This window comes from Parus major, chromosome Z, assembly GCF_001522545.3.
Source record: "Parus major isolate Abel chromosome Z, Parus_major1.1, whole genome shotgun sequence".
Classification (NCBI taxonomy): Eukaryota; Metazoa; Chordata; class Aves; order Passeriformes; family Paridae; genus Parus; species Parus major.
Genome location: NC_031799.1, coordinates 7,218,273 through 7,233,915, shown reverse-complemented (window position 1 = coordinate 7,233,915; position 15,643 = coordinate 7,218,273). Strand labels below are relative to the sequence as shown.

Here is a 15,643-nt window from a genome sequence, read left to right as displayed (position 1 = left end):
AATTGTCTAACCTGCTTGCTTAAAACTAGACGAAATGGTAACAGTGGTTTGGACTGTAGAAAGAGCAATCCAGAGGTGGCAGAGAAATGGAAGTGGTCTTTGATGGCTTTCAGTTCTTGGTGCCGCTTCAGTTGTTTCTTGTTTCTGAGCCCCTGATAGTAAGTTTGTAGAAGGATTTCACTTCTCACAGCATTTAACTTAAATGCTAAAGTGAGCCAAATGGCGGATAGTTTTCATTAAGATGTTATGTACAGTGATTGTGAAGAAAGGAAATGGTTAACACTGTCTTACAAACTATTTTCAAGAAACTCTTTTCTACAGACTGTTATATCTTTTCCTTCTTCTGAAACTTTAGATTTAGAGTCATGAATGTCACTGCAAGAAAAAAAAAAAGCAAAAAAAAAAAAAGCGTTTTTTTTTTTATTTTAGTGGCTATTCCTGCCTAAGATGAATTTTTAGAAATATTGTAATGTGGAACAAAAATATAGAAAGGTGTTCTAAAATATTTTGCTGTTTTTAAAAATTTTTTCTGCAAGACTCCTGGCTTTCTTTGGTTTTCTGAATATATGAACATATCACAAGGAGTGATTGGTGCTGGTGGTCTTCCCTTGGTGTCTGGTTCAAGGGTTGAACTTCGTACATGTTCAGGAAGGATTGAGCTCTTTGGTGTTGCTACCAAAACTGAAGCTAAAATCAAAAATCTGCTATCACATTTTATAGATGCAGCCTTACTGATTAGAGAGTGTATTTAATTCTGTATCACTTGTGGCTTGTAATTTCAGCAGTGCTTCTTTTTTTTTTGTGAGTGTTGTAATGTGATCTGATGAGTGGCATAAGTCTTCATTAATCCTGATGCCTTGAGAGGCTACCTAGGACAGAGGCTAGACAGTGTTAAAGGAATAAAGTAGGTGTTTAAGTAAAAGGTCTTCAAAGGATACACCTTGGGCAGTACAAGAGTTTGACCTTGGCTCCACCCAAGATTGACCATGGGTCACGAGTTTCACACTTTTATAAGTTTTGATCCATTTACATGTTTGGGTTAATTGTTCAATTACAGCTTCAGTTTATGAAGTCCCATCCTTCCAGATTGCTCTCTTCAATTCACTGTTGTCTGTACTTTTTGGGCCTCGAGCTGCACTGGTGTCCTTGGCTCTTGGGCTGGAAAAGGATTGTTTTGTCTAACAAAACTGTAAGGAGAACTTGCTAACACTTTGTATGAAGTTCAGGGTTATATACTAATGCAGTACTGAATCTGGAAAATATGAAAGCTAAAACTTAAGGCATCAGTCTTGCCCTCCAGAACTTTTCTCTGGTGGCACTTTCTACTTTGTCCCTTATTGTCATTTCTAATGTGATTTAAATGAAATAGCAGCCTTTTTCTTTTTTTTAATGTAGTTGAGTGTGTTTCTGCAAGTGTGAGAATGCCTCTTCTCTTGCTCGGCTATTTTTAGTCCTCTTGCTTGTATCTGTTTCTATTCAAAGAATTCCTTTGGAAGCTGTTCCAGGAGAGAGTGGTTTGATGACGCTGATGGGGGCAGGGAAAGCACAAGCAAGGAGCGTGTTCGTGATCTGGCAGTGAGATGTCCAATGTGCAGCACTGCTTCCTGTGTGGCACTTTGTTTCTGAGCTCCCCATTCCAAGAGAATTCCCCCTGCTAGGTATTGTTCTGGCAGGTGTTACCTGGTTCTTGGTGTCATTTGGAGTGCCTGGGTTTCTGCTTGAATCTTACTACATGGTTGGTTTTGTTTTTTTGCAGAAACAGCAATTCATTTTACAGGCTGTTCAGGTATGGGCTGTTAGAGCAGGTAACTGAAGTATGCATTTCTACTGTTTAATAGCCAAAGCCAGCAGTTCCCAGTACTTGTTTATCCCTGCTTTTTTTTTTGTTGTTGTTAAATTTTATGAAGCAGTTTATTCTGGATTAGCTTTCCCAGTAAGTTGATTTAAGTTTTCATTTGTTATTTAGCAGCTTTTTTTTTTTTTTTTTTTTTTTTTTTTTTAAGTGGTTGCATGCATTACTCATCTTGTGAGTATGTGTAGCTGTTGATTATAGTGGTGGTGATAAGTGGTGGTGATCCAGTGAAATTGTTTTTGTTGTTTTAACTGTTGTATCTTACAGTTGATGGTATTGACAGACTGGAAGCCTGAGTGGTGTGTGTGCTGACAGCCCAAGCTTTAATTGTTCTGGAAGTGTCCTGCTGACATTGTCATATGAGGAGCAGGGAGCAGTGGTTTTGAGACAGATCAGTCACAGTTAGTACAGGAAGGTCATCAACCCTGTGCAGTTTCAGTGGTGTACTTCAGTCTTATTTGAAATGCTTAAGCCACTTAAGTATTTCTTTGTGTGTGGTAGTATTGAAGGGTTAACCAGAGTGTGGCCTGAGTTTGTGTATACTTTCATGTATTCCTTGAAGAGAACATTTATAGCTTGTGTAGTTGGTATGATACAGCTGTTTTCTCACCTACTTACATATGTGTGTACCCTGAGGCTACCTGGGCTTCTTCCTGACCCCAGAGTTCATCTCGGGCTGGAAAGCTGTACAAAATATTGCAGTTTGAAGAGACTTTGCTTTGTGATTCTTTTAGTGGAGAGAGCCATTCAAAGAACTTCCAAGTCAACCATCCCTGTTTTCCTGAATGGGTTTGACTGGATTTCCTCCTTTCTCCCTCAGAGAAGATGCTGTGAGTTTTAATGAGCTGGCAGAGTAAATAAACCTTGGCAAGGTGGGGCTTTTGGTAGCGAATGGGTGGACGTTTAATTGTGTTATTCCTTCAAAAGTGAAATCCATAGATGAGTGGCAAAAGAATTGAATATTTAGTTATGTATACAAAATCATTAAAAATTGTTATGGGTGAATAAGTTGCTTTGCACTAGTTCGAATCTCTATTTTAATGCCTGAAGCTGAAAGTAAACATACATTTCTGTAGCTGAGGGAAAAGACTATATTTTAGGTTAACATAAGCTGTGTTATTGTGACTGTTCTGATGTGAATTATACTCTCCTCTTCTTTGGCTAGAAACACCTCCAAATTTTAAGCATACTCTTCACTGTAAGTTACTAACTGGATGCTAACAAGTATATAAGAGGCTGAACATGAAGTGCTCCTCAGTAAATGTGGTGGAAGCTTCTTCTCTTCTAACATAATTATATATTCAAATATACACTTTTCTTCAAAACTCTGCTGGGAGTTTTTCTGTTTTTAAAATTCCTACAGGGAATTATTTCTAATTTTTTTTGATTGTATGCCATGGGCTTGACCAGGATCAAGTAATGCTCTACTGGATCCTGGAAAAACAAAATACATTTCTACCCATGCTGTAATGGTGCATGTCTACTAAAAAGCAAGTTCCCTCTTTCCTTATGAACTTGATCCCTGTCAGATTCAGCAGTTGTATAGCCACATAGATTTCTACTGGATAAGCTTGTTGAACTGACTGATTGTTTTGTTTTAGAGGGTTTATTTTGCTCCTGGGTGAGCCGACTGAACCGACTCCCTCTGCAGCTGCAGGATCATTAACCTGATTGAAGGAAAGGAGCAATATTTTGTGGTTAAGGAGTGGGGGAGCAGGCATGCCATTTCTGGTGATTGCTCACAGTTGTGTGGTATTAAATGTGAGCTGATACTTGATTTTAATGGAACAAGCTGTTTGGGTTCTACCCAAGCTATGGATTGAACTTTAAGTGAACATACAGCCAAGTCCCAAAGGGTAGCTAAAACTCCAGTCATGTTTTTTTTTGTCCTTAAGTGTGCTCAGCCATCGTTTACTTGTTTGAGAGACTTCAGGAGGGCTGTGTTGGTTCTGGCTGCAGAGGATAATGGTTTTCAACCCTGGAAAGCCTGCTAGTTCAGTTTTTTTTCCCCTGGCTGCAATAAACCTTTCCTTTACTAAATACTAGTTAATGTTTTTTCCAAGCCTCCTAGTAAACACAGCGAATAATTGCAATTGGATTGACTGTTGCAGGTGAGGACCAGGTGGTAGTTTTGCCAGCTGCTCCATTGTTGGAAGTTGTAGACATAATTATGCCCTTCCACAGGATGCTACTCAGGAAACCTTAGGACAGAAAACACCAAGGCCTTACTTTTTTCTTTTTTCCTTTGTGATTGTTCTAATCCCAGAGAAACAGGTATGAAGAGATTTGCGATACTAATGGTTCTTCACCACTTAATGTAGCAGTCATGGAATAAACAGCAAGCGTACCGTGTATTGACTTGGCTTCTATTTTCTTTTATCTCCTGAAGTTCCTTTCCTCCTGTCACAAGAGGAAGTTACTATGTTCATGCGTGTAGAAGCACCATCTCTGAGCCACTGTGGTCTCTGTATACTCCCTGACCTGAGATACTGATGAAGTTGACAATTCTGGACAGCATGCTGTGTGGCCAGTGATGAGAATGTTGCTTCTACCTTGGTGGCTGTTAGATTTCATGTAAGAAAGTCTTTGGCAAAGAGCAAGAAATGAGGGTCTTCAGTCAAAGATGGCAGGAACCGGTATTTTTCCCTCTAGGTCTTAGAGTATTTGGACAGGCCAAAACTTTCCTTGAAATACTCAGCAGACAAATATACTTAAAAGGAACTTGCTGTTACCTCTTCCTCACAGGATCCTCATGATGGCTGGTTGTCAAAGGGAGTTTCTGTTTTCTATATATTTCCTTTTTATTTTTATTTTTTTAATGTTTTTTTAATTTGTTTGTTTGGGTTTTTTTTTTGTTTCATGGCAGCAACTGTGGTTTAATCTTTGTTATCTAGTTCTGTTAGTCCTGGGTATGGTGCTTAGAAAACAATGTGCACTTTGTCTGTGTCTCTCTGTTCCTTGAAGTTTCAGTACAGTTAATCATAACAGTTGGTAACCAGGGCATTTTGCAGGTCCTTGCAAACATGGGACTTATCATTAGTTCACGGAGCAGAACTTGATTTGTTGTAGATACTAACGTCTGAAACATAAGGTCAAGTCCTCTGAATGTTTTAGGACATTCACTGCCTTTGATTGTCCAGAGTCACTCAGGTGTATATGGACAGCAGTGGAGCTGGGTAAGTTTTGCTAACTATATTTTTACAAGGATGAAGATTGACTTGGCTGTGTGGAAGATAAAGCCCTAGGTGGAAGTCAGGCTTTTCTGATTCTGGTGTGATTGATTGTATTACTTTTTTTTTTTCCTAAATACCAGTTGAAATTTAATTTCTTCCTTCAGAAATTTCAGTATGAATAAGGGTACATGTTGCCTCAGAAGCTTCAATATTTTTAAAAAAATGATGAGCACAAGTCTGTAGGATGTTTATTGAGTGTAGCTGGCAGATTTTGCTTTAAACTAGAGAATCACCAGTATATACTGAAATGTGAAGCACATCTCTTAATCAGAGACACTGGGATTAATAGGAAAAAAAATAGATACTCTGAGAAGATCTTTTAAAAAAATGTTAATTATAATACTTAACTTTCATGGTTGAAACATGCTCTACTGCTGGAAAACATGCCATGATCAGTCCCTTGTCCACGTCATGCTTTTGGGCTCTGAATATGTGACCAGCTTTTGCTTAACTCCAGTCTTTTAAGGAGTACTTTCTTTTCCAAAACTTCTACTTGTCTTTTATTTGTAAAACCTATTTGTATATTTCTTTTTCTTCCTTTGCATAGCATATGTTTAGGAATACTAATCCTTAAAATAAACTTTTTTTCTGGTATTAAAGAGAAATTTTTGACTTTTGCAGATGGGGATGTGTTCTTAGCTAATTATAGATTGGCCTAGCAGGATAATTGTTTCAAGTAATACCTCAGGCCTTTCAAAAGGTATGGGTAAGAATAGCCATTTTTTCCAATTTGGTTATTGGTTACAGTTTGTTAACACGACTTGAAGTTTATGTATTAGTTTGTGTTTGTGCTGGTACTCAGACTGCTCCCAGCAATACTCTTTACTTAGTAAAACATGAGAGTAGACAGTTAGTAAAGTTTCTCTCTGCTTTGGTGTTCTGCCAGTGATACAGGTCAATATTTTTCCTATTTACCATAGAAGACTGTAAGATGAGACATGAATTCTCTCAGGATCCGTAAACTCACGTTCAGTGTAGTTACTTGGGGCAGTACAGACATTGAGTCATCAGCATGGTTCCTGAGGAACATCTGACTCTTCCAGTTTCAATCAGCAGTAAAGATGGTGAGATGCACTCGAGGGAAGTTTGCAGGCGTAATTTTTTTCCACAGTTCTTTTTCCTCATGCTCATATAATTCTACAGCTGGAGCAGTAAAATCTGAGCTCACTGTACATGTACAGTAATTATGCCCTCCTGAGGCAGTGTCCTGAAGCCTTTTCCCAACCCTGTCACTGTGAGAAATCTTTGACTGGTAGCTTTGTATTTTGAATATAAAATAGCAATCGTATCTTTAAGGTATTCGCAGAGGGCTTTCCATGGTTTATCACAGTTCCTTGTCCAGGAATCAAGTAACTTTCTTGAGACTGCCTCAGGAAAGGAATTGAAACTGCAGATTTTTTTTCAGCTGATGGACGTGAATATTTAACTTCTAGAGGGATCTTGAAAGTCAGTTACTATTGCTGTGTCTGGTCTGTTCCTGGAAGTTCAGTAATAGATTTCCTGTGTCTTGGGGGCTTGCAACCATGTCAAGTCAATTTTTGTTCTCTGTGTCTCTAGGTTTCCTGGCTTCATTGAGTCTTAGAGTTCTTGCTGAAGGAAAATTGAACAGCACATCATGCAAAACATTATAATAGCTGTAAAAACTTGCTTTTTGTGTGTATATGTGTTCAGTTAATCTTTGATTATTTGCCCTTCTCTTTCCATTCTAAAATCCAAAGCAGAAATACAACTAAATGTGTTGGATAAGACAAGGGATGAAGACTTTGGAGGTGGGGAGTTTAGTAGTTTTAGGAAGGGATAAACTAAAATATTTTGTTACTGCTTTTGTAAGCTAGAACAGTCCTTGCCATTCCATGTTACACATTACTGAAGCTGCAGTTGTAGTGTAGTTTCTTAAATTAAAACATGCTGTACAGACAGAAAACTAAAACAAACATAAGACTGAGAGTTGGGATGGAACTTAGATTCTTCTGTTGCCTTTCATTTTGAATGGGAATTTTTAAAATGAAGTCTTAACTAATGATAAAGGCATTTTTAAATTTTAGTTTTATTTGGGTTTTTTTTTTTTTTGTTTGTTTGTTTCTAAATTAATAAAGACAACCTTAGTCCTGTCTCTTATACACATCTAGATGTGTATGTGGGTACTGGGTTACATCAGTGCAAAAAGAAAAATAAAGTTTACAGGAATCTTATGCATCTTTCTTTCTTTCTTTTGCCATGAGAGAATACAGCCACTTCTTTACATAGGAGTTTTGGGAAGTCCTCTCTCTTTCTTTAATACTTTCTCTTTTTTTTTCACAAGTGTTCTGTACTAATATATAGAAATATATATAATGTATAGAAATATACTAATGTATAGAAAATGCATAGAAACTAGTACTAGTTTCATTCACTATTTTATATGTTTTTTCAAATGCAGCTGTTTTGGTTGCTTATTAGAATTGCAGTGTCTGCAAGGTCAGGTATTGACTGCTCATGGAGGACTTTTTTGCACTGCACCAGGTCCTGACCTGGAAGGTCAGGAAACTGAAGCATCTGCTTACCTGAATATTTTTTTAATCTTTATTAAAGAGATTTTAATTAAGAATTTTCTTCCTTCCAGTCTCAAATCTTATTTCCTCATTTGATCTACGGATAAAATTAAGTTCATCAGTTTGTGATATCCTGCTCATTACTATGACAGCAGCCTGCCAAACAGACTTGATGAATACGAGAGGCTGGAGAGAATAAGCTGCTTTGTGAGCGAGGAAATGTTCTTGTTCAGCCCCATCTAATTAATTAATACTATCCCACTTATGCTCAAAACTGTTACCACTGTGATGATTTGGAGGCAGTGGCTCCCTGCTGCCTGTTGCTTCTTTACTCTGCAGTAGGTGTGGTTGGGTGTGAAGCCTCAGCCATGTGTCTCTGCTCAGTGAAGTGTATGAGGTGGAGTGTGGCCCTCCAGCTGCTGTGTCTGGACACTGCCAGTAGACAGTGGGAGCCAACTTAAGAGGAAGTAACATAACAGTATTTTGGAAGTTCTCTTCTTATCAGGCTTGCAGTTGTGCTTTTAAGGAGACTAGATGGTGTCTGATACCATGTCTTTGTTGGCTTATTGGTCAGACTGAGTGTAGGGTTTCACACTTGCCTGAGGCAAGTACAAGTCCATATTGCTGCCTGTACTTTTGCTGGGCTTTTTTTCTTTTGGTTCCAACCAGCCAAATTTTACTGCTCATGTACCACACAATCAGGAGGATGAGGATCTCCTTTAAAAACCCTGTTACGCTGTTCAGGTTGTTTGAGCTCAGCATGCTGATCTTTCTGTGCCATTTCATCTCCCAGGAGTGTTTTCAGCCATTTGTGTGCCTGCCCTTTTTCTTAAAGTCTTCTTTCATCCTGAAGAACAAGTAATGGCTTAAGCAGCGGTGGCACATATACATGCTAGGTAAAGGAAAAGAGACACAATCTGCTTGAGGAACTGTAGGTTGTCTGGCTGCCAAAGTGTAGGGTGTAGTTCAGCATGTGCTTTGCAAACACAAAGAAAACTCTTCAATGTAAGTGTCCTGTTGTCCTGTCTAAAATACAAATCATCATATTTTCTGTGGCTTTGTTGATAATGGGGAAAATCACACTGACAGAAATATTAAAATTACTAGGTACCATAATAAATATGATGTTAATTCAGAAATTATGAACAAATTGAGACCCAATGGAGTTACATTTTCTCAACAAATCTTAAGTTACAATGGGCTGATTCCAAACAACCATATATGAAACTATAAGATTTTCTTTTAGAGAAGTTGGTGCTCTCTTGTGTGTTCTACTCAGGGATTTTTGCATGTGCTAGGTTCAAATTGTAACAAGCAGTATGATTGATCCTTGGAAAAAGAAACAAAAAATCTGAACCAAACAAAAAATAAGTCCAAATTTATATTTGTTGATATAAATTGAAATTTTTGGGTGTTGTCAGTCCAGTCAGCAAAGCTTATAAAGCAGATTTTAACACAAGCAGCTGAAGTAATACTGCTGCAGACTCAACTGAAAATGTCGACATGTCTTTAAGGTATCAGTGAACAGCCATGAGCAGATAGTGGTAAATGTTGAATTTGCTGCCCAGAGTATCTCCAGATCTACTTTATATTTTGTTGCATTCCCTAGAACATTGTGTCAGTAGCTCAGGTAACTTTTTGTTTTGGTTGTATTTGACCTTTTGTCAGACACAGTGCTCCGAAGGTCTGTGTGTTCTGGGCCTTAGAACGTAATGCACGTAGTCTACTTTAAGGGACTGTGAGATAGATTGGCTTTATTTAGTGCATTCAAAAAGTTGTAGAAACACAGTATTCCAGTTCAGCTTATAACTGCAGCCTGTTTAATTTCTTATGGAAATATACTTTCCTCTCAGTCATCAAAACATTATTGAATACTTTAGTTAGTACATAAATAAATTCAATGTCAGGGTTCAATTTTGACCAACAAGAATGTATTTCTAAAGTAGAGATTTAGGTGATAATGTAGTTAACTGTTATTTTGATTGTAGATGAAGCTCTGGAGCATCAAGAATTGGTGTTAAAACTGAAGCATCTCATTGCAGCTTTAATTGTTGAATGTGCATTAATTGCAACTGCCAGTTATTCAGCTGGGTGTTGAAAAGGTCTCAGTCCAGATTGCAGTGTGTACTTATCTTCCTGAAGAAGATAGGTACACACTGCAGTCTACAACAACCCTGTAAGGGAAAGAGGAGGGAGGAGAGGCAGATACCGGTCTCTTCTCTGTGGTGACAAGACCTGAGGGAATAGCCTGAAGTTGTGTCATGGGTGCTTTTCTTTCAGTATTAGAAAAAAGTTTGTCAACCACGAGGTAGTTGGGCACTAGAACAGGCTCTCTGGGGAAGTGATCACAGCACCAAGCCTGACAGAGCACAAGAAATATTTAGACAATAGTCTCAGACACATGGTGTGACTTTTGGGAATGATCAGGATCATTCATTCATTCTAGCCTTATGGGGACAGAAACCAGACAGCTGAACATGAGCATTCTAACCATTTGAAAGGTCTGTTTCCAGTTAACATAGATACTATAAATCATGCTCATTGATTAGTCCTGTGCTAAAATGCTGTACAAACAGGGGAAATAACAATGTCTTATTTCAAGTTAATTTTAATACTAGAGAACAAATAAGAATGAAAGCTGAGAGACACAGATGGGATAACAATGATATGGGGGGGGGGTGGGATTCGAGGTTTCCTTTGGGGTTTCCTACAGCTGCCATATGTTTAAAGTAACGGTGATAGGATTGGCCATGACCGCCGTGTATGTCTAGGAAAAGCAGTTTTGATAGCAGAGAAAAGAGGAACTGTTTAATTTATGAATATGATTTTTGTGTAGTGTTCTGAGTGGGTACGAGAGCAGTTAAATTCCAGGCATGAAAACTAGACAGCAGGTATTAAAGAAGTTTGCGTGATGTAGCTGGAGCTAGAACTTTATCAGAGTAGCCAGTAGAAAAGTCTGTATGTTAAGTAACTGGAAAAAGCTGTGAGATTTAGAAGTACAAATTGACACAGATTCCAGACAGCTGATAAAAGACATTCTATTCACTGCATTTCCCCCTTGAGTGAAAAAAAACCTGCAGTAAATCCAAAAGTAGTGTATTAAAGCTGCTTTCTCATAAGTCTCTGCATAGAATCACTAGTAAAAGCAGTTCAAACTACTGCACTTAAGTTATTTCGTTATTGAATCAGTATCCAACTACTACTGCACTTAAGTTATTTCGTTATTGAATCAGTATCCAACTTAACTCATGCTCTTTTTTTTTTTTCTTTCAGATTTTGTATTTTGTACATACATTGTTTTGTATATACTGTATATGATGACTTCGGTGGGCAGTGAACGTACCCGGGGCACTCGGGACAAAATGCAAATTGCAGCCACACAGCCAACACAACCACAGAAACAAGTAGTACAGGTATGTGCTACTGTATCAACTTCTTTGACTTGAAAGTGAGAATGTGATGATACCAGTTTCTTCCCTGAGTCAGTAAAAACTGAAAAAGATGGGAGGGAAATACATGGTTTATTTTGGAAGATTATGCTTGATTACTTGCTTTAGTTACTGAGTTATGCACGACAGCGTTAAGTTCTCTGTCTGTGTTGTCTTTAAACGAGTGTTGTGTTCTTCAGCAATGTCTCCTATCAGTTAGGAATTCTATGCCTTTCTCAGGATTTTTGTCCTGTGTCCTTGTAGTCCTCAGATCTTGGCTCTTCCATCTGCTAACCTGCTGATGATAGGAGATTGCTGGTCAAGAGAGAAATGTGCATGGGTGGGAGAAACTTCATTAGATGCATGTCTCTGCAAGTCACAAGTCTTGTACAGTGAACCATGGTCATCCACTAGCAGGCTAAAATTTTCAGTGTCTGTTTTAGACAGAAATTAAGTTTCACCCACCTGCCACTGATTCTTGGCAGCAGTAGTTGTGTGCTTGTCTGGATTCAAAGAGTGCAGAATGTTTCTGCTTCTGGCAACACAGTATTCTCTTGCCAGATACATCTCAAAATTTGCCTCCATTCAAAAACAGTCTCAGTTCTTTGCTGGCAGGGTGTGTTTTAATCTAGAGGTGCTCTACAGGGAAATACTGCCTTCTCTTGGTTTTTTTGGACTGGTCATCAATATGGAGACCCTCTTGGTCTGTTTTGCACGGTATTAATCATGTGACCTCAAACCCTTGTCATCTTCTTGAGTTGCAGCACTTGACATAGTGGTGATTATGCTAATGTGTCTTTAGATTTAGAAATTGATTTTCAACAGATGAGTTGAATTTGGTTTTATTTTGAAACAAGGCTGCAGGAGTATAGTGAGCAGCCTGGCAGAAGTGGTGGCTTCCCCTTTTCCAACATTTTGCAAGACAACACTGGAGTGCTTTGCCTGGTTGGGTTCACTGGCACAGGACAGACGTAGGCAAATCCGAGCAAGTCCAGTGAAAAGCTGCAAAGATGTTTGTTAGACTGAAACACAGAACAGATGAGGTATTGCTAAGGGATCTTGATTTCTTCAGCCCTAATAAGACAAGGCAAGTGTGTCTTCTATTCAGGTACCTCATGAAAGGGTATAGGAAAGGTAGAAACCAACTCTCCTCAGAAAGAATGTGGCACAGCTAGAATACTGGTAATTCCTGCTGTTAAAAGGGAAAAAAAATACCGTGAGTATGGCCATGGTGTATCACTGGACGACCTTTCCAAACTATGGGATTCATTGATTTTAGGCATTAAGGCCTATTTCTGGATGTTGTCCATTTATTCTACCTTTTGCATAATAGGTACTGGTTTGATCACTGCAGGGAAAAGGTGGTTATTTCATACACAGCAGTTACATTTTAATGCACCATATATTCTATTGTTGAGATATCACATGGACCTTTCTGCTGATCCAGTCTTCGTGGATCAGCAGCAGTCTGTGGATTTACCTGTTTGGTCACCACTGATTCATTTTTCTGAATATAGAATATTGCTGTTTTCCCAAATGAAGATTCCACTGTCATAGTATCACACTGATCATCATTTAAATTATTTAACAAATTACATCATGCTTCTTTTGCATTGTTTCTGGATAATAAATGTGCCATTTTATTGTAGGATCTATGTCTGCTACTGTCACTTAATCTTGTTTTGCACACTTCTGTTTTCTGGTAGTTTGAAGTTTCTAGTTTAAAATTTCTTCCACTCTTATACTGAAAAGGTGTTATGTCTCATAAGGTTAAGTAAAATTCAGGCTGTCCTAAGATACTACTATTTTCTTAGTCACAATTAAAACTTAATTATACTTTTGGTTAGAATACTATAGCATCTGTTCTAACAATGGTGCCTTAAAAATAAAGAACCACCACTTGCTGGAGAAAAGGCCAGGATTTTTTTGAGACACCGGTTTTGTGTTTATGTAGTCATCTTGTGATTTTTGTTGTTGATTTTTTTCCTTCTGCATCCTGAGTTCCATCTGGGTATAATCCACTGGCATAAACATGGTATTGCATCTGCAAGTTTCTAAGCTCTCTGCTTACACAGGAAAACTGAAGATGCTGTCATGTATTTGTAATTTTTTAAAATTTGTTTGTTTTTGTTTTCTAATGTGTGGGCTTGAAGAAAACATATGTTTACAGAAAAGATAAATCATAGTGGATTCCCGATTTTTGGTAAAATATTTCATCATGTCTTCACAGAAGTTACATTGTCCGAATGTTTTTGCTCTGGATATCTTCAAAGAAAATCTCTTCATTTGCTTAAAAGTCGCAGTGTGCCTGTGGAGTCTGTAATGAGAGTGAGAAGATGGAACAACAAGACTTAAATTCCTGAAACCAGCAGACACTTTGGTTCTGCTGTCTGCTGAGCTCTTAATATGAGCAAGCTCCTGTGCTCAGAGCACCACACTGACAGGGAGACTTCTGTGGAAAGAACTGGGGAGTTGCAGAGCAGGCCCTCCCCCTGTTATGCAGTGGGGTGACCTATGAGGCTGTCAGCATGATATGCTGAAAAGGTGAAGTGATCAGAGTATGTAACTCAGTTACAAATGATAATTTTCTTGTAGCGTTGTCTCTGAGCACAGATGTCACTTCCCTCAAGGAACTGGGACAGCTGCAGTAACTTAACTTTGCAGCAAATAAGCAGTTGGTGGTGTACGTTGGAGTAATTTTTAGACTCTTCTCAGCATTTATGCTTGGTGACCTCCTCTAGAGCTTGCATTTGTGGTAAACTCCAAACACCAAGTGGTCTGACCCTGATTAGGTCTGACCTTGTCAGACACAGAATTTCATGTGTGCATTCTGTGAAGTGGGATGGCAAAAGGTGAGATTCAGGCAGCTGCCCAGGGTGAATCCTTTCTGTCAAAAATTCCAGTAGATGAGCTGGTCCCACTCAATGAAGAAGAACCTCTGCAGGCTTATCAGCTACATCATGGGTCCTAGCTCTCTTCAGTATCAGGTTTCTCTATATGCGACAGTAGACTCTTCTCTTTGAGCAGAAGTCAAACAAGATCCAGGATCTTAGGTATTTTCTTGGGAGTGCAGTTCATAGCCTGCAGATGCCACACTAGGAAGAGTGACATGTGTGATGTGACATCTGTGTTACAGTTGATTTTCTTTCAGGGGTAGCCATAGTGTGTTTGGACTTACTGTACTTGACTGCATCTCTTTCAGTCTCAGCTTTTGTGCAAGTTGCCAGTGTGCATTTTTGTCCAGAAATGTTGCAGAAGCACCAGATACTTCATCAATAGCAAGTTCCTTTACAAATTTTCAGAGACCAGTATTTACTTGTAAAAAAAAAAAAATCAGTACAGCTGTTCATGGGGAAAGTCTTTAGACACGACTCAAGTCTTTTTAAGTTCTCATGAAAGTACAGAGTTGGGTTGTTGTTGGGAGAGGTGCGGATGGTGATGTGAGTGGGGATCATCATAGATTTGGTTGATTTAGATATACTATTGCCAGTTTGTTACAATAAAACTCTTAACTCTGGAGTAGTAGATCCTAAATAAAATTAAAAACATTAATGCTAAAACATTGGCTAGCATTCCCTCATCCTTCTATATTATTATAGTCAGTGCAGTGATCTCTGTGTTTCAAATAGATTAGAATGTGTTGAAATTACTTCTATCACAAATAACATTTAAAACTATAAATGGGAATAGACAAGATATTGATCCCTTCCCCATAGCATCTCTGTGCTTGATGTGTGTGTTCTTTTTTGAGAACCCGTAGGAAAAAAGCAGGGACACTAAGATATACTTCTAAAAAGTATAGTTACCTTTTGTGTACTTCATTGGATATTATCTTTTTTCAGGCAACAGCAGAACAGATCCGCCTTGCTCAGATGATCTACGATAAGAATGACGCAGATTTTGAAGATAAAGTAAAACAAGTATGTTTCTTTTGGTACAAGTTTTTTTGCCCCACAATTAAATGCTCTAGAGCTGGCTTAGATTTTGTAGCTAGAGCATCTGTTTCTGGGTTAGATTAAACTTTTTTTTCAGAAGGACCTAAGTTTGATTAGGAAAAGGTGCTCTTACTGCACTGTAAAGTCTGTTTACAAGAAATTTTGTGGTAATACAGCTCTGACTGCATAGTTATATCAGTGTACTTTTCTTTGTAGACAAACCCTTCAGCCAAAGCTCATTTGTGCTGATGTCTCTTCCTCTTTATCTCTCTAGTATGGTCCTGATGATTAATGATTCTCAGAATGAAGAATGCATTCAGTTTGTCCACATGTACATGCATGTGAGAAAAAATGTCACCTGTGTAAACTGAGCTTGGAAGTTTTTTAGGAAAAGTATAAGTCTAATGATAGCTTAAAGGTGAATCAAGATTTTATTTTAAAAAATAATCTGACCTCACAGATCTGTGTATGCATTAAAATGATAGAATTACAATGTATAAATGAAATCTCACACCTTTTCCTCTATTGTGAAGTGTTAGGTGTTAGTTAATCAAGCTTTCATTCCCTAATCAGAGCTGAGACCATGAATTCAAGCAGTCCTGACAATATGGGTCTCTGTCCTGTTGTGGCTATTGGTGATTTTGTCCTAGTAGTAGCATCACAA

General features: G+C 38.3%; 1 protein-coding gene across 5 annotated transcripts in view; it reads left to right on the top strand.

Moving 5' to 3' along the window:
* The window catches only part of UBAP2 (ubiquitin associated protein 2), a 90,536-nt gene that overhangs the window by 11,396 nt on the left and 63,497 nt on the right, over nt 1-15,643 (top strand). For all 5 annotated transcript variants that reach the window (XM_015653253.3, XM_033520337.1, XM_033520336.1 and 2 more), the window contains exons 2-3: nt 10,890-11,029; nt 14,887-14,964. In XM_015653253.3, the coding sequence (XP_015508739.1) occupies nt 10,931-11,029; nt 14,887-14,964 (177 nt within the window). In that variant the 5' untranslated portion in view covers nt 10,890-10,930. The remainder of the gene's footprint in view (nt 1-10,889; nt 11,030-14,886; nt 14,965-15,643) is intronic.